This window comes from Cryptomeria japonica, chromosome 1, assembly GCF_030272615.1.
Source record: "Cryptomeria japonica chromosome 1, Sugi_1.0, whole genome shotgun sequence".
NCBI classification, from domain to species: Eukaryota; Viridiplantae; Streptophyta; class Pinopsida; order Cupressales; family Cupressaceae; genus Cryptomeria; species Cryptomeria japonica.
In genome coordinates this window covers 561,709,369-561,729,788 of record NC_081405.1, presented here as the reverse complement: position 1 = coordinate 561,729,788, position 20,420 = coordinate 561,709,369, and the positions used below count along the sequence as shown (strand labels likewise).

Sequence of the window (20,420 nt, the reverse complement as noted above, 5' to 3'; positions counted from 1 at the left end):
TAAATCATTTATATATTTATTAATTACCAATTCATAAATTATTAATACATTTATTATTACCTTTTTGTATAAATCACTAATACCACCACTGCCTAAAAGCATAAGTTGTTAGTATAATGGTGGCTGTAAAGGCAGACAGATCTGACATGCGTCAGCTCTGGTCTACCACTATATATTAAATATGACTGTCATACTTATTGCAGTCTATATTAATATTGGTATTAAATTCTGCATAAACATTATCAGACTTCATATATCAAGCATATGTATTAAGCCATCCTCATGCATACCACCGAGAACAAGAATGTTTGCTGCCTATGGCTTGCCTAATAGTTCCAATTCTCCTCTTCTATGTGCCCATCCCCTGTCTAACTGATTTCATTTCCCTTACATATCCTTTATGTACCCATGCAAGAAAGAGTTGCATCCTTTTCTAACCCAAAGGTTGTGATAATAATCACATCTTCTTCTATTCAAACCGATTCAAAACAATCGGTTAAGTCAAGTTTACTAACAGTTTTGATTAATATCATTAGTATCGATAATAAAGCCCCTTTACTTCACGATCATAATATCATTACTACCGATGCTAGTAAAGCCTTTTCTCTTTACGTTTTTAATAAGCAATTAAATGACACTTTCTTATCGCCCTGATATACTCTTAAGACAATATATTCAATCCTTCGTAATTTGGTTTAAACAAAACTGTGACTGGTGATGATCAAGTGCACATACTGTTTCACATCTTTGTTTTGGGCTGTAAAAACTTACTTCACGTCTTTAGTGTTTCTGCAACTTACTTGAATCTGAATTCATTCTAGAGGACTTATTTCTTTAATGGAAATTAAATATGGATCATACGAACTGTTCAATATCTTTTCTATCATAAAGCGCTATCATGGTTGTAAGATAAGTTTAGAGATTTTAATTGAATCATATGCCTTGATTTCTGTTTTGAATTGTTGTACATTAATTTTTATGTAATATGTAATATTCTTTTATAATATTTGCGAGTGATTATAATATAATATTAATTTATTTGATTTGAATATTTCAAGAATATTATTATTATTTAAATAAATATTATTTAAATAATAATATTTAATAAATAATTAAGTTTCAAATAATCATTTTTTGGTAATTATTATATTAATTAATAATTATTATTATTTCATTTATGTCTTGTGATATATATAACGATCAAGGAGGGGACATGACATATCCAGAAAAGCTTCTTAACTGGTTTTCCAACTTTCAATACTCCTATAACCCCCTGTGTTCTTTTGCCTTCATAAATCTATCTTGTCTTGTGACTAGTGCATTAGAAAGTTTTCAAGACATGATAGTATCTTGTGACTAATTTTGACTGATCCATTTTCAGAGTAAAAGGGCTCTTGGATTCAATAAACCTCACTGTATCTTTTATTAGTGCCTCTGTTTTGGCAAGCCCTCAAAACCTTCAGTTGCTAAATCTGCTTTTACCTGATCAGTTTATTAAACAGGTTCAAACCCCAGTGGTCTTCCTTCCTGTGTTTGGAAATGCAAAAAGGCAGTGTACACTGAGTACAAAATTTGACTAAATGGTCCCTCGGTTATGACTTTCTAAGTTTGCCAGTGAATAAGGTTTGAATTGACCATATACAAAGAGAAAATAGATTATGATTTCTCATAGAAGAACCAGAATGCAAGAAATCTGAATTTTGAATCTTTGTAAAACCAGAATATTTAAGCCCACTAAAATTATAGTTGTACATACTACACACCATGCAATGTTGGTGAAAATGGACCCTTTTACCGAGCAATTAATGAATTCTCATGATAACCAGTCAACTCCACCCAACTTCTGGCATATAAACATAACAACTGACAGGTCCAGTGGGCCATGGTGTTATGGTATGTGAAGCAATGACATTAGTGAAACGGTTCAAACCTCATTCACATTGAACCATTAACACCCATGACTATAGCTCCAGTGCTAATGTATATGAAGGAATTTCAATTTACCAAACACAAGAAAAAGCCATTATGGCTGAAAACAGAAAAAAATTAAAATCCATCTGCTTGGAAGAAACACAACCAATCCTTTACACACCTACAACATGATTTCAAGCAAACTGCTTCTGGTCCATGAATCAATGGAACATACAAAAACTTAAATGATGACAAAAGTTGTGAAGAGTATTGACTGGCACCGAGGAAACAGCTGAAGGAAAGAAGAGTTTGGAGGCAAACTCCCTGCATACCTTAACATTTACTTTATCATTCATCACGAACTTCTGCTCCAGAAGTGCAACATCCTCCACAAACTTCCTTAACCGACCTTCCACCATTTTCTCTATGGCAGCCTGAGGTTTTCCAGAAACAGCAGCCTGCCAAAACAAAGAAATAAAACCAGAAATAAATGATTAGAATAATTGAGCAGAACCATAAAAAAAAAGTTGTGAATATATTTAAACTAATACAAGTCGAAGTCAAGTCAAACTCAGTGTGAAACTAAAGCATGTTGTATGTAAGCATCAACTAATGTTTTGCTTAATTTGCTCCTAATATAAAAGCCTGGAATTCTTTAAACCACATCGATACTTCTCACTCATAGCATCTAGATAAAAGAGAATCAGCTACTTGCATATTTCACAATTCTTTGAGGGCATGACAAAGAGCACATTTAAAACACTTTATATATCAGGGTTCCAAAGTATGATACCTGAGTTTTAAGGATGTCACGCTCAGCCTCCAAAGCTTCTGTTGAAACGTGATCCTTTGAGAGAAATTGAGGCCTAGATGCAACAATGTGCATGGCAACATTTAAGCCCACCCTTTGAAGTGCATCCGATGGTGCACCCCCATTTTCAGCCTCCAATGTCAAGAGGCCAGCCATACGACCAAGCCCTGCATCCACAACACAATGATCATTAGAGACCAATTTTTTGAAAGAGACGTGTTCAACTACTTGTGATAGTAGCTCATATCTTCAAATATGCTTCAGGTAAATGCAAGCAATCACTTGGGAAGAACCAGAAAGCATAGCCACTGGAGCACAAATGACATTAACCAATCTCTTTGCTTACTATAATTCTATGTAGACTTTTTTCTATTCCTGGCCATTTATGATGGCAAAGCTGTGAACTTTTTTCACTAAACCAAAACAAAGCTAGTTAAATAATGGGAAAAACATATTTGTGCTTTAAAATATATATATATATATATATATATATATATATATATCTTACAGACTATTCATGATAATAGGATGTGTTTCCTAAGATAAAATTAAGAATAAGAACTAAAAATTTAAAAGTAAAATTTCAAGCCCTAACCCTAAACCCTTAAAAGAATTTTTTAAAGTATATTATATTTGTTTTAGTCTAAGTCACAAGGTTCGAATTCGAATTCAAATTCGACAGCCATGAAATTCGGATGAAATTCGACCTGGAAAAATTCAAAAAAAAAAAATTCGGATAAAATTCGCCTTATATAATTTTGTTTATTTTTAAATATATGTATAATATATATAATATGCACAAAATGGATTTCTTGATAATATTTCACAAATTTTATAGCAAATGCAAGGTGTCAAGTCTAGCATCCTAATTGCACAAAATGGAGATATATAATGTGCAAATACTTAAACTTCCTAAAATTATATATTATCAAGAAATATGCTAAAACTGGGTTGGTAAAGTTTAAGGAGACATCATCCGCGACCCAACAAACATAAATTCGCCTTATATAAATTACTATTATTTTTAAATATATAATATTTTTATTCAATATAAATAAAAATGATAAAACAATAAATAAATCTAAATCTATTTAATAATAATGAGTAAATTAAAATAACATATATATAATATGAAATCTTTAATCTATTTAATATTAATAAGTAAATTAAAATAACATACATTTAATGTGAAATCTTAACTTAAATATATAATATTTTTATTTAAAATAAAAATGCTAATATAATCAATAAATCTAAATCTATTTAATAATAATAAGAAAATTAAAATGACATAAATTTAATATGAAACTTTAATCTATTTAATATTAATAATTAAAATGACAAACATTTAATATGAAATCTTAAGAATCAAAATCACAAAACTAAATTTAATATGCCTCCTTGCGTTGAAGGCATTACTAGTCGAGTTTGCAACGGACAAAGAGCTTCGATGGCGGCACCGCGTGGGAAACAGCGGCGATGGGGCAGGGGTTCACACCCACAAAGCACGAAAAAATAGCTTCAATGGCGGGCTCAAACATATACCTTCAGTCACGCGACAAACAAAAAGAGCAAAAAACCCTCAAAACGGACAGACATGGTTGAGAGGTGAGTATTGCGCGACCTTCAAACCTCTAAGAAATTCGTCAAAACCTCGACAAATATACCCTAAAAAATGCTAATGTTTCTGCCATACGAATTTTACACGAACGTTTCTACAGACACCCGCGACCTAGCAGTTGCCAAATTTATGGACGAATTTGAACAATTTTTTTATAAAAGTTTGAAATTCGATTAAATTCGAACCTCACCCATGAAAATCATCGTATTCTATGACTTGGGAACTTTTAGTTATAAATATAACTTAAAATATTCTTTAGAATATATTTAGACAATGTGCTTTACAATATATAGTTTTAAGCTTTTTATTCTTAATTTAATCCTGAAGGACATTGGAAAAAATTGAAAGGATTAAATCCATATTGAACAAGGCTAAAAGCATCAGAAAACTCATCTACAATCACATAAGGGTAAAACATATGATGCATACCTTCACTAATAGAAAGGAATTTCTTTATCTAGGGTTCACAAGATTTGCCACCCACTTCCCAACATAGCAAACTCTTTATGCCAAAAGATGAATTTGAAACAAATGTCTATTTCTAATGAGTGGTCAGATTGGCTTTGTCAATATTACAAATGGTTAAAAATGAGGTAGAGAAGAATGTGTTATTTGCAAGTCTTTAGTCAAAGTGTTGCAACTAGTCAATAGGAATAAATCCCCAACAAACTACCAATGTATAGGGCCAAAGAGGCTATCAATGTGAAGATGGACCATGAGACAACCAAGGATGTGCCAAAATGGGAGGTCATTGATGCAAATCAGGATAGACAGATACATTGTGTCATTCACTTTGTTGGAAACTTCTTCAATCTAGCATTGTTTACAATGACTCCTTAAATCTCGATGAAGAGGAGAATGAGGACCTCTTCCAATGTATCAAGAGATTTCTCCCTGAATCAAAAGGCTAAAAGTCAGCCATTACAATGTTGCCCACATACCAGCCAGGAAATAGATTTTGCCACTCTTTGTGTTGTAGAAGGCTGAACCATTTTAAAACCAAGTACTTGGCAGTGTGCAATTAACTTTTTCCTTCTCATCTCTTGCAAAATTAAAAGTTGGTTACTTTGTTTTGAGGTTTACAGTCTCTAACATAATGGAATGTTGATAAAATTTAATTTTTCATAGCCAATTGTGGAATTATTTTGGCAAAGATGCTAAAAAATAAAATTGGTGGTGATGCACATTTGAGCCAACTGGCGTGGCTAATCTGCTTTGAGCGTTCTTTGACTATATTTGAAAACTTACACACTAAGAAACCAAGCTGCTTGACTTAAAAGCGGATGAATGATTTGGTTTTTAACCACCACAAACTTTGCCTCCCGATAAAAACTTCAAGGTAAGGAGAACGTGCCTTTCCATTTGTAAATTGTATTTATTCCTTTCCTGCAAATTGCAATTATAATTCTTATTTAATATAGGGTCTGGTCTGTCAAACTAACACATTAAATTTAATTGTATTGGGGAGTGCCATTAAATTTTATTATATTAGTTACTGCCAAGGATAACCAGCCAATTGAATTTGACAAGATGGAAATTTGACTAGAAATGGCTCGCTACTTAATAGCTAGACTTTGATAAGTTTACGATGGCCAATGTATTTGACGAAACGCAGTTGAATCAAGTCAAGACTAAGCATAATGTTAAAGTTTCATCATCAAAAATCATAGCCTCCTTCCTAGTGGATTGTACTTCATGGTATCATGTCCCCACCATGACACTAGACCAAAACAGTGAAACCATATGCACCGAGTAGAGAGGGGTGTCCTCCAAAGAAAACATCAAGAAGAGCAACAGCTGAGTAGAAGCAGAGGAAGATGGATGTAATAAAGACACTAGCAAAAGAGTCATCGATGTGTTTCTTGGAACAGCATTCTGCAGAACAGAGATGTCACTAACAGCAACAATCAGATCACACGATATGCCTTGTTTGAGTTGGGTGTTCACGCAGCCATCCCACCTCCCATTCATGTCCACGATAGCATAAGATAATCAATACCAAACTTAGGAATATAGATGGAATCAATCAATTTGGGAAATCTGTCTATAATATAAAATATAATGTCAGGATCAAATTCCCCCACATCCCTATATTTGTCCACGAATTGGACTCGGGAGCTTCTGCTGACTTAAGGTCATAATATATAAAATTGTCATGCCCCTCAATCTGGTCATAATATATAAAATTGTCATGCCCCTCAATCTGGTCATAATATATATAATTGTCATGCACCCCAATATAATTGTCCTACTAAGACTTCATGGATCGTAGATACTTGCTACAGTTGCCTGTTGTCAGAAGTTGAGATATTGTAGAATGAAGACGATGAGATTTATTTGAATGACCCTTAGTGATCTCCTCTAGAACAAGATGGATGATTAATTAGAAGGAAACAATAAAATATTATGAGCAGGTTAAGCATGATGAGTCATACGGTTACGGGACACTACCCATTCAATGGTCATAACTCAAGGAGAAAGTCATAACTCTCCACCCCCGATGGAGGTTTATAAGAAGATCACACCCAACATACAGAAAAAGGACATCGAAGGAGAAAAAGAATAAGAAACGTGGAGTCTGTATAAAGAGGAAATCAGAATTAAAATATTATCAGCAGCAGAGCAGCAGACTAATAAGTTGTATTGTGCTTATGATCATATACTTGTTAATTTATGTTGTGTTATGTCTGCATTTCTATATATAAATGTAATACAAGTTATGTTAGAGTTATCTTGTATTAGCTAATAATTATTTATTTAATTATTAGTCTATTATCCTCTACACTTAAAGCTAAACTTAGGCATTTAATAATATTGTAGACATTCTAATTATTAAATACACATTATCCCTTTAGGGTTTCTTTACAATTGCATAATATCCTTTTATAAGGATTGTATTGTGTTTCTTTTTTCATTCCCTCTCTGAATGATATTTTTTTTCTTTAGAGCCATTATTGCTTTTTTGCCTCCATTATTCTCGTGACAGGTATTTTCCTTGCAGGTCTTCTTGGGATCTCTAAAGTTGTATTTCTCAACTTCTTCATGGTATCAAAGCCTACCTCAACTGCTACTTGTTCCTAATTTTTTTTCAGAAGATTTTTTTGGAGGCTAGGATTTCAAGATTTATAGAGTTTTTTTTTATTTTGAATTTGGGGTGCTTCTTTGTTTCTAGACATTTTGGGCTCAAACAGACCTCACTGTTGAGCTCAGATCACCCAAAAACCCCCATTTTCATATAAAATTTGTCCAATTTGGACAACTTTGGCTCTGGAATTTTTTTTTGTTTTTTGCCCTTTTCTGGGAACAGATTTCGAGAAGAATCAAAAAAAATTATTAAATTGCAGGCAATTTAACGACATACCCAAGCCAAATACAAAAAATTGTGAAAAACCGTTTCTTTTTTTGAAGTTTAGTTTTTAGAAGCACTTTGGGGGGGGGGGGCCTCTGCAAGTCCGTACGGCCCACAGCAGGCAATGAACCCTACCCCACCACCTACAGCAAGGCTCATCTCCGGCCCTTGTGCCTTGGGTTTGCCTCCAACCTCCAATCCGCTCCATCGTCGCCCTCTGGCCTCCCATCCGCTCCGTCGATGCCTCCGGTCACCGGCTCCCAATCCCGCCACCGGTCACCTTTTGGGCCGTTTTTTTTGCCAGCAAGAAGATTTTTTCTGACTGAGGAAATGTTTTTTTTTGGAATATTCCGCTGACATCAACAATACGAACAGCTTTGCATAGCCCCGAAGACCCTCTTTGTGCCCTAAAAGAGGGGTTTTTTTCTTTTGGACATAACTTGGGCATACGATATCGTTTTTTGGCAAACAAGATATCGTTGGAAAGCTGGTTTCGTCTACTTTCCAAATTTGTGGGTTTCATCACCTTGTTTTTCTATTGGTACATTCTATAGCCATTTGAAGTCAGAGGTGTTGTTTTTAGTCCCGAGCTTGTATCTTTCTACCAGTTTCTCCATTTTCGGCGATTCTAGCGACGTTGGGACAGTGTTTCAGTTCAAGCCATCCATGCACTTTTTCCAGATTTTACTCCAGGTATATTTTATTCAGTTTTTTGTGTTTTCACACTAGTGAATTACTTGGACATATGATGTCGTGAAAACTTCTCATTTGCGTGGGATGACTTGTTTTTTACTGTTCTTCATGTATTTCCAGTCTTGTGTCTTTTATTTGACATTCTGAGCCTTAACTGTAAGCATTTTCCTTTCTGCAAATGCATTGAGATAAAATGCCACTATGCCTTGCATGCTTGGGATCTTGCACATCTTGTGCCTTATTGTACTCGCACTCCATTATAAAGTGCCATGGGAGGTTTGATGTTTGCCTTTGTTTGCTATCTACCTTTGTCATGCAAGTGTTCCTTCCATGACATTAACCTCATGATGTGTGTCAAGTGAGTGTTCTTGTTCCTTCCACGACACTAGCTTTTATATGTGTTTGTACTTTCTGCTACACTCTCGATGTTCCTGATTCTTCATCATGCAATTTTTCTTGGCATTCAGTTTCAGTGTACCTATCGCCTCTCCCTTGTCAGCATTATGGGGGGTTTCTCCTATTGATTGTTGGTTCTAATGCTTCCTTGGTTCGTTGGAGTGAGCTATGTATTCAGTATTTGTTCCTATGTACTAGGTGGATGCAGTGGCTAGTTACCTATGCATTTCGATGAGATGGATCATTTACCATATGGACACTCTTTCATTCCTATTTTTGGAGGCAACCTTCCATCTTCGATTTATCAGCTCTTCAAAATTTGGTGTTTTTGCCATCTGTATCTTCGAGTTCGGTTGTTTGCCTTTGTTTGCCATCTGATTCGAGTAGTGTTATTTGAGGGCACTCATGTTGCCCTCATGCAGATTACAGTCTTCTCTACCTGATCATCTTCTATTTCAATGGAGGTTCTTCAGATCGATAGTTATTCTTCGACAGTGTTTGCAGCTTCATGTTTCAGTGGTGTTCTTCATGTTCATCCTTTGTTCCTTTTTTCTAGGACATTCTCTTGTTTGGAGGCTTCTTCAATCCTTCACTTATATTTCTCTCTTTAAGAGAGGAGTTTTTCCCATGAGGTTTTCTCATTTTCTCCAGTTGTGAGAGATCATTTGTACTTGGGTACCTCATCAAGCCTAGTTGTCGGGACCCATTGTTACTTTCATGCATTTTGTTTACATGCATTTTTAGTCCTTAGTTGTTTTTAGCTACTCCCTAAATTCATATTAGGGGGGGTGTTAGAGTTATCTTGTATTAGCTAATAATTATTAGTCTATTATCCTCTACACTTAAGCTAAACTTAGGCATTTAATAATATTGTAGGTATTTAAAATTATTAAATACACATCATCCCTTTAGGGTTTCTTTAGGGTTGCATAATATCCTTTTATAAGGATTGTATTGTATTTCTTTTTTCATTCCCTCTCTGAATGATAATCTTTTTCTTCAGAGCCATTATTGCTTTTTTGCCTCCATTCTTCTCTTGTAACAGATATTTTGCTTGCAGGTGGTCTTGGGATCTCTGAAGTTGTATTTATCAACTTCAAGTTATAGTATATTATGTTATGAATACATTATACATACAAAGAAGCATTGTCAGTAAGATTGCATTTTATAATAATAATAATAATAGTGTAATGTCCCCACTTTGAAATAGAATTTAATAATAAATAATAATATTAAAATACAAAAGAATAAAAATAATATTTAAATTAAAATATAAAATAATATAATTAAAATTTAATTGAGTTTATGAATGGTCAAAAGACACGGAAGAAAAAGTTGTTACTCCCTCAAACATGGGATATAAAAGGGAGAAGAGCATCTCATTTGAGAAGGGGATAATTGTGGAATCAGAAGTACATATCTGATTTAAATAAGTGCAGATCTGGTTTAAATAAGTGCAGATCTGATCATGAAAGGTTGTGTCCCTTTCAAAGGGCAGATACAATGAAGAGTTGCACTCTTTCAAAGGGTGCTAATGGTGGAAAGGGCATGTCTCTTGCCACAGGGCATAAATAATGAAAAGGTGTGACCTCTCCCTCAATTTGAGAGATATAAAGAAAAGGAATCAAAAGCATCCGGTGACATCACCATGGATCAGATTAGATCAGAACTGTTATTAAGTTACAGGCAGTAAAATCTTGGTTCTTGGTGGTATGCATGGGGATGAGCTGAATATGTATGCTTAACATATGAAGTGCGATAATGTTCTTATGCAGAATTTAATAGTAATATTAATATAGACTGCAATATGTATGACAGTTTAATAATGCCTCTCTATCACTAACTGATCATATGACAATTAAGTAAATTATATGATGGAGTCTATAATACCTTTCAATCTCACCATCCAATTATGGAGGGAGAAAACAAGGAAGCAAGAGCTTTTCCGAATGAGGGATAGTCTAGATGGTCATGTGCCCGATTGGAAGCGGAGTTTGATAGGCGCTTCGATAATCGATCGTATAGTGATATGTGCGCACTAGGCTCCAGCAAGTATGCCAACCCCAAGTGTGGGCCAAGAGGCCAAGTTGATGAGGTCCTTGGTGCTCTTCGGCTTGTTGGAGAGGGATAGACTCGAGCCACATTGGGTGATTCTCCTTGAGCTCCATAATGGGAACTGGTGTAGGGAGAGAAAGGGTCGTTGAATCCTTCATATAACCATGCAATATATAAGAACGCTGAATATATAGTCTATCAAGGCACAATGGAAATGTTGACCAATCCGTTGTGCAGGGTCCAGACCAAGCTTAGTTGACAATAGTGTCCCTCTATTGTAATCACTATGCACTAAATTGTGATTCAAGGTCAGAATATAAGAGGTCCCATTAGGGGACATTACAAATAGATCAGATTTATACTTAATTTCTTATACATTCATAATGCATGAAACACTATAATATCAATGGCCTTGTCTTTAATCATTTACTATTGCCTGCGAGAGGATAGGTTGGTGTGTGTTGGGAGAGGTGGGGTAAATCCTCACAAGATAGGTAATCCCAAGATGGGATATGGACAGAGCCCTGAAACCTTGAGGGAGCCTACTTGTAGACTGGTTTCCAAGCGCCCTATGATAGTAAATCCCCATCCTCCATTAGGGTTAGGAAAGAAGTTAAGGATGGGGCCTAAATATAATAATAATTTGTTGTATTATGAATAATTAATTGTTCTCTAGTTTTAATAATCTAACTGAAAGCATGATAAGTGTGGTGATATACAGTTTAATTATGGGAAACAGGCTTACTCCCACTAGGGGGCATTACACATGGCATCTAGCCTCATTGGCTCCATTTGCATTATGTTTCTTTGTAGTTTGTACTTTATAGCTTGAAATTCGTATTTTGTAGTTTGTAATTGATTTTGAGGGTTCAAACTTTGAAAGCAAACTATGTAGTCACACATTGTACGATGTGCGCACTATAATCGGTGATTTCAAAATTAATGAGAAAAATCCATATTTCAACAATTCATGGTGTGCACTTTCCTTTCTTTTCACTCTCACTCTATGCAATTAGGATGGTAACAAATTTTTTTGAAAGCATTTCCCTTTTCTTATTTTTCTGCATTTTTTTGGGTTCCCAATATTATCCCAAGAAATTGAGAATATATTTATCTTTTGGTTGCAGAGATATTCTCAAGAAAAATATTTGCTTCTATGTTCTAACTAGTACAATGAGCATGAGGTAAGGAAAATATCTATACTTCTCTTTGATAAATATCTCATTAATGATACATTGGATGATGATAAAGTCAATTTATAGAAAGAAAAGCAAAAGAGATTATAGACAATCAAGAGAAAGCAGTGGAGGAGAGTGTTTGCCATTAATCCTCTCCCTTAGAAATCCCATTGGATAATGATTATTTCTTGGAACTCTCATTGAACATACATGCCGATAATAGTTTTGATCACATGTTGATAATGGACTCTAACATGTTTGATGAGTTAAGATTCACATGATTTCCTTGAAATCAAATTCATCAGTTTCATCATTACAAACCATTGTCAAATATTCTATCAATTCAATTAGCTTCCAATATTCATTTCCAAGTCAAGCACAAAGAAAAGGAAGATGAAGGTGATGCATAGCAAAAATTTCAGTTAATCCTCAAGCTTCGGGGGAAAAAAATTCCAAGGGGATTGTGTTCCCAAACACAACATATTTGGCTTAATGTAAAAGAATTATTATAAAACTCATATTTGTCATATAACATTATTTATGTAAGAGGCGGTATGTGGTGGTTTTAGGTAAATCGTTAACAGAAGTAGGTAGCTTATTTGAGAATCTATTAAAAGGTCCGTTGAACCTAGTTAATGCATTTATATAGGTAGCTTGTGCAGGAAGCTATCCCTTTTGTTATAAATAAAGATTTAACCATTTCTATGTAATCAACCAATCATATTTTCACATGTTTTTGCTTTCACTATACTTTTGTATCATGACTATTTATGATGTTATGTAGATCTTATGATGACATTTTGATACCAAGATGATTATGAAACATTTTGATGTTACATCATGATTAGATTAGATATGATCTTTTAAGTTCATTGTTCTTTTTCATGCTATAAGATGCCAAAGATAGAATATGCTGTTAAATTATTTTTGACTGTCATATTTCATACAATGATGTCACTTTACCTAAGTATTATTGATTATATATTGATTATTTTTATGATTAGAAAACCACTGTTATAATGAGTGATCTGATATAATTCAATAAAATGCGATGTCTTGCCTAAGTGTGTATGTTTGGCTTATGATATTGTTGCTTTGCCTATTTGTTGATGAGTGTATTGAGTGTAAAAATACAAAAATGAGCCACTACGTGTCATGCCCCTGATCTGACAATGACCCAGTCGCATGAAATGGTCTTACCATTAATCAGAAAATTGACCCATTTATGAGACTTCATGATTTTCTTCTAAGGATGAAGGTTGACAGATAAGGACTTAAGCATTCATAATATTATTCTTTTGACAGTCTTCAGGGAACAAAGCAATTTCCATGAAGTGTTATACACACTGCAATCATTGACCAAGGCATATCTAATTATTATCAAAGACATCGTTTTTATTATTAATCAATGCTGTGATCTCAACCTTAGTGAAGCAGCGATGTCTATGGTGGCTAAGACCGCAATCTCATTAGTTTACAACTGCAGGTCATTAGTGAAGAGACATGAGTTTAGGGAAATGGGTTTATTAAGTTAATAACATTTAACAATCTAGTCAAAAGCAGACACTATACTAAGGGTTGTCACCCTTGGAAGGAAGATGACCAATGGGAAAGATATAACCTTCCATCCCATTGAGGAGATAATTATACAACACATCATCCATTTAAGGATCATCAAAGGAGTAGATCATATTATATTACTGGCAATCATTGTTGTAACAGCAGATTGGTATGTTGTATCTCACTCATGAACTAAATACTTATCTGCAGTAATATTATATTTGAATTTTATTAGGAATAAGGGGCAGATACATGGCCTATGATATAAGCTGTTTCATTTATTCTTATATATACATATAACAAAGATAATGCCAATAAGATTTATATTTGTTAATCAGATTTAAATGACAGTTATGCTTAATTTCATTTATTTACATATACATTCATAATATATGAGAGATTAGTATATTAATGACCTAATCCTTAATCATTCTCTATTGCCCCTCATGAGGATAGTTTGGTTTTGTTAGGGAAAGGCAGTATTAATATCTCACAAAGTAGGTGATCCCCAAGAGGTGGTATGGACGAGTGTTCCCGAACCCTTAGGGGGACCAAGAGGTGGTATGGATGAGTGTTTCTGAAACCCTTGGGCCTACTTGTAGAGGATAGTTTTCTAGCACCCTAACATAGTAATTCTCCATCCTCCCCTAGGGTTGATGATTAGGAAAGAAGTAAGGATTGGGAGCTTAAATATGTTAATATTAAGCAATCAGATGTTAATTTTAAGCAATCAGATTATAACAAACTGTAGATAAACAGTAACAGAAATGAAAACACAAGACAAAACACACCAACACCCTGGGAAAACCTCCCTCTTGGAGGTGAAAAACCCAGCCTCAAAATTCAATATGTATTATCTCAAATGTAGGCAATTACAAGGCAATGAACTTATCTCAGATTGCTGACCAATCAGCGAGTTAGCAGATCACAATCTCTTCTTACACAACAATGAAGATTGCAGCCCTTATCAACAGCAGATGGCTAAGGGAGATCAGCAGCAGATGACTAAGGAAGACTTGACCAGATTTGCACATTAAGAGTCTTCATCAAATTCGCAGGATGATCTTGACAACTTCGCCCCACAATCAGCCTTAATAAACTTGCACAATGGACTTGAACAAGTTCGCACAAGTGAAGGAGAAATCGCCGATTTGGAGAGCAGATTACATTCGTATGAGATGATGAATAATGACTTTATTTGATGTTTGGTTTATATCCAACCTTTGGCGCCAAACCCCCAAGTCGGATCGCATATTAATTAATTTATTTATTTATATTACATTGCCATTTATAAGTTACATCATTTGCTTTCACGTTACATGTGTTTGGGCCCAGCCCTAAATAGTTTGAATTACATGAGAGATAATACATGTGGATTTTGATTGTCATTGACAACATTAAAATACAATAGTCAGGTATCTGAGCTAGCTACTATTTCAACACTCCCTCTTAGCTAGGGAGGATGTCTGCCACTTGTCATGATCCATTCTTGACCTTCATCTTGCATTGCCCGCAAGGATGAATGTATAAGATCCATAGAGTATACCTGCAATGAAACACATAAATATCATGAACTCATTTCATGATGTCCATCTTGCATTGCCCGCAGAGGATGGATCCACCTTGCATTGCCCGCGGAGGGTGGAAGAGGTCTTACACCTCAGCCTTCTCCCAGAGAAGGATACAATATCACCTTGCATTGCCCATAGAGGGTGACTCCACCTTGCATTGCCCGCAGAGGGTGGAGGATGCAAACTAAATTGCATCACTAAGATTGAGACTCCCTCTCAATCAATGATGTGTTCTCCACAATTCCAAGCTTCGAGCTGAAGTACTCAAACTTCACTCGAGCTAAAGACTTGGTGAGAACATCTGAAACCTGTTCATCACGAACATAGTGATAATGATAATCACGAACATAGTGATAATGAGTTTCCACGTGTTTTGATATGTCATAAAACACGGGATTATTAGAAATTTTAATACAACTCTGATTATCACAATAAATAACAGTGGATTCACAAAGTTGTCCAAACAACCCAACAAGGAGCTTGTGAAGCCAGACTACTTCTCTAGTTGCCATACTTGAAGCAATGTATTCAGCTTCTGCAGTACTCAATGCAACCGAGGACTATTTCCTACTAGCCCAAGAGATCATAGCGGAACCCAAGCTGAAACAAATTCCTGAAGTCCTTTTCTTGTCAATAACACTTCCAACCCAATCAGAATCAGAGTAGCCTTCCAAATTGATCACTGTGTTGATACTTCAATCCATAACCAACTGTTCCACACAAGTATCTCAGGATGTGCTTGGCTACCACCAAGTGAACATGCTTTGGCTGGTTCATGAATTGGCTAAGTGCACCCACTGCATAGTAAATATCTGGTCTAGTGTTGACTAGATACATCAAGGATCCAATCAACTGCATGTACTCTGAAGGATTTACAAAATCAGAATTAGCTGCAGAAATACTCAACTTCTTCAAGTTAGTTTCCATAGGAGTAGACATAGGTTTACAATCCATCATACCAAATCTTTTCAATATATCAATAGTATATTTTCCTTGACTTAGAATAATTTCATTAGGTCTTTGCCACACTTCTAACCCTAGAAAGTAATGCATTGGATCTAGATCCTTTATTTCAAATTCAATAGCTAATTCTTTCTTACACCTAATGATGAGACTATCTTCACCAGTTAGGAATAAATCATCCACATATAAAACCAGAATTAGCATTTCACCATTAAATACTTTAAAGTAAATGTTAGGATCAGCATCATTCTTACAAAACCCTAAACTAGCCAAGTACTTATCAATTCTTTCATACCAAGCTCGAGGAGCTTGCTTGAGGCCGTAGAGAGCTTTCTTCAGTCTGCACACATAAGTTTCTCTATTATGAATCTCATAACCTTCAGGTTGTTCAATATAGACTTCTTCTGCAATAACACCATTAAGGAAAGCAGTATTTACATCCATCTGATGTAACTTCCAACCTTTGGTTGCAGCAATAGCTATAATAGTTTTGATAGAAGTATATCTAGCAACAGGAGCAAATGTTTTTTCATAATCTATGCCTTCCTTTTGAGAAAAACCACGAGCTACAAATCTAACTTTATATTTCTCTATACTACCATCAGCAGCATGTTTAATTTTAAACAACCATTTGGAAGAAACAACAGTCTTACCTTTAGGTCTAGGCACAATGTCCCAAACATCATTCTTGATGATGGATTGATACTCTTCGTCCATGGCTAATTTCCATGCTTGCTGGTTCATTGCTTCTTCTATGCTGGATGGTTCAGTCTCAATGATGTTGCACATCATTGCAACATTGTTGGAGAACTTTTGAGGTCTCTTACTTTCTCTGAAGGTGCCACTAGGAGCTGCAAACTTTTCTACATCTTGAATTGTGCTCCTAACCCAAAGTGGCTATTTCTTGCTAACTGCAATATCTCTAGGTCCATCAGTTGGATCTAGAGGCTCAGGAGAATCATCATGCTCAATAGGTTCGGGAGGCTCAATAGACTCCCTCTGAATCTCAGAGTTAGTATCAATATCCATATTTTGATTATCATTAACTTCTTTATCATTATCAATAAGAGAAACTTTTAAATTTCTTGAAAGCAATATTTTCTTCAAAAGTGATATCCCTACTTACCTCAATATACCTTTAGCCGGGAATGTAGATGCGAAATGCCTTGGAAGATTCACTATATCCATCACCGCATCCATTGTTCGCTTCCTCGGCCTCAGCTCTCGACCTGCCTCTACCCTGGCCCCCTCGTGCACCGCTCTTAGCACATCTTCCACTCTCATCAGCTCTGCAAAAGTCTTCAAGGCCTCCCAACCTCGTTTTGCCAAAGCCCCGAATCTTGCCTTCAACTCATCCTCTTGCCATCGAACAAAAGGTAAGTAATTCAACGGCACAACCACACCTTCAGAGACATCAATGCCCACTCCAAGGATGGCCCATTCGAAAATAGAATCCATATCCAGCAGGTACTCTTTGAATATTAAATCTCGTAGAACCCTCTTCACCTTGTCCACCGAGTTCTCAAACTCTAAACCCCATGCTGCAATTAGGGAGTATATCTCCATATTTGTCTTGTACCTATGGCCTATATGTGCAATCTCTTCCCCCATAATTAGCTTCACCACCTGCACTAATCTCTCATCCTTGAACAGAAAAAGACCCTGCAATCGTCTATCTATGACCCTGCCCACAAAAGGCACTAGCTTCATCTCTGTTTTCAATGTAAAACTCGCCTCCATTGCCCCAATCACTACAATATCACCACCTTTGGAAACTTGCCTTTCTCACACTTCAGCCCAACCTTTCAAAAATACAGTAGACAGAGACATAATGGACAAGCAATGAAAAGCCAAAAGAGAGAAATATAACTATCAAACCATTGCCACCACGCCCAACACTATCGTCCTTCACCGCCGGCAATTTCCATTTTCATCAATGCATTATAATGCTTGCATTGTCCTAGCTTTTACCTCAATCCATTCCACTCGTTGTGGCATTAACTCCACCACTATACCACACCAATTAGCTTGGCCAACTCCCACCACTTCGTACTTGCATAAATCTAGTAGTTGCCATAAAATCATTCTCTGCCACCACGTCATCTGTTGATACACTGCGAAGATCTTCAAGGTGATATTCCTACATTTCTTGGAAAGATGTGGCCCATTTTGACAGCACATCGGCCACATTGTTCTGAGTCCTTCGCACATGAGAAACTTTGAAGTCTCAAAAACAATTTAAATCATTTTTAATTTTTTTAACATATTTATTTAAAAACCAAGCCTGTGTTTCTCCTTTAAAAATTGCATTTATAATGATCAATGAATCACCTTCCAAATGAAATTTTGTAAATCCAAATTTTAAACCCCACTCAACCGCCAAAAGGGCTGCTTGAACCTCCGCTTCATTATTTGTACCCTTCTCCAGTCATTTAGCTCCCCATGCTATGATATTGCCATGCCAATCCCTAAACACCACCCCTGCACCTGAATCTCTCGGGTTACCTTTTGATGCACCGTCAAAATTAGCCTTGATCCACCCTTCCTCCGGTGGTTCCCACTGATTTTTAAAATGTACATTTGCTGACAACAAAGACAGATCATCTCGTCTAGGCTCATGAACGGGCCTGAACTTAATCTAAGGCCAACAACCCTGAATGCGCGAGTCTTCCTTTGATAAAACAGCATCCCTTTACTGAAAAATCTTGACGTTGCTGCCCCCACCTCCTCCTCGATGGATGTATCAATCCTAGCAAGGATCCTTTCTAAAGACTCAGTTTTGTCTTAAAAAATTCTTCTATTTCTCTCCTTCCAAATTTCCCACACAATCATTGTTGGACTAATTTTCCAAACACGAGAATACTGATTTTTTATAACTCCTTGGTCAACTCAAAAACACTTCCTTTAGCAACCCCAAAAGGGGGCCTTGCCATGCCAACTTTCCCTACACCATCCTCTAGCACGCTGAAGCAAACTCACACTTGAGAAGTAGGTGATCAACATTTGCTTCTTCCTTGCCACACATAATGCATTTTGTCGGAGCTATCATCCCTAGAGGTTTCCTCCTTTCCCCTGTCAAATTCCTACCTCTTACTACTAGCCATGCAAACGCATCTGCCTTAAGAAGACATTCTTTGCCCCAACATAAACTTGTCGGCCATTCATCCCTCTCTTCACCACTATCCAACATTTGGTAGCCAATCTTTACTGAATAATTACCATTTTTCGCTCCACACCACTTTACTTCATCCTTGAAGCCCGACACAAAAACTCTTCTTTCCTTGAAAATTTTCTCCATTACTCCATGATTTGGATTTTGCAGCACCCCTCTCACTGATTTCCAACCCCATTCAACCCTCCCATCCACATTTTTGGGTTCTAAATAGTCCCTAACCTTGTCTCCCCATATACCTCTCAACAATCTTCTTAACTCCACCACTTCCTCATCACTTCCAATGACAGCTTCTTACCGTCTCATGAGTCCATCCAGAAATCTGCACTCCTACCATCACCAATCTACCAAGAAATGTGATTTGTAATAACCTCTGCAGAAGACTATAAAATTCCATATCGCTGACCTAGACAGGGGGTTGGCAATCGTGAAAATTCTCCAGTCATTTGGTTGATCTAGATACTTAGCCCTCAATATCTAAACCCACAGTTGGTGGGGCTTTCTGAAAAATAGCCCAAACAATTTTGCCCCCATCGCCTCATTCATTTTCTGCCAGTTTCTTAGTCCCGCCCCGCCATGTCACTTGGGCTTGCATATTTTCTCCCAAGCCAGCAGCAGTATTTTGTCCTCCACCTGATTACCATTCTAAATAAACTTCCTCATTTTTTGCTCAATCACCTTCAACACCTTTTGTGGGATTCGCAAGCACACCATCAAAAAAAGAGGGATAGCAAAAATAACCGATTTCAACATCAGAATGCAACCAACTGAGTTAGCCACTTACTTTTCCACCCATCCATTCTCTGGATACAACAATCCACTAGATTCTTCCATATTGAGGATCTGCTTGCCCCACTTAAAGAGTGGGATTCCCAAATATTTCCCCGAGAGACTTCCCACTTGCATACCTAGAATTTGAGAAATATCCCTCTACTTCCCCAATGAAGTGTTAAAGAAATAAGTTTTTGATTTCCTCCAGTTAACCTTCTGACCTGACCACTTTGAATAAGTGTCAAGCGTGCTCCTCAACATCTGTGCTTCTCTCAAATAACCCTCCCCAAAAAGAAGTGTATCATCTGCAAATTGTAAGTGAGTCACAGCCCTCACACCCTAAGCTACTCTAACGCCTTCCAAACTCCA

General features: G+C 36.2%; 1 protein-coding gene across 1 annotated transcript in view; it reads right to left on the bottom strand.

Moving 5' to 3' along the window:
• Positions 1–20,420, bottom strand: part of LOC131029161 (elongation factor Ts, mitochondrial) — a 96,147-nt gene that overhangs the window by 55,050 nt on the left and 20,677 nt on the right. The window contains exons 5-6 of the mRNA XM_057959557.2: positions 2,705–2,889; positions 2,244–2,369 (exon numbers count right to left, since the gene is read on the bottom strand). Of these exons, the coding sequence (XP_057815540.2) occupies positions 2,244–2,369; positions 2,705–2,889 (311 nt within the window). The remainder of the gene's footprint in view (positions 1–2,243; positions 2,370–2,704; positions 2,890–20,420) is intronic.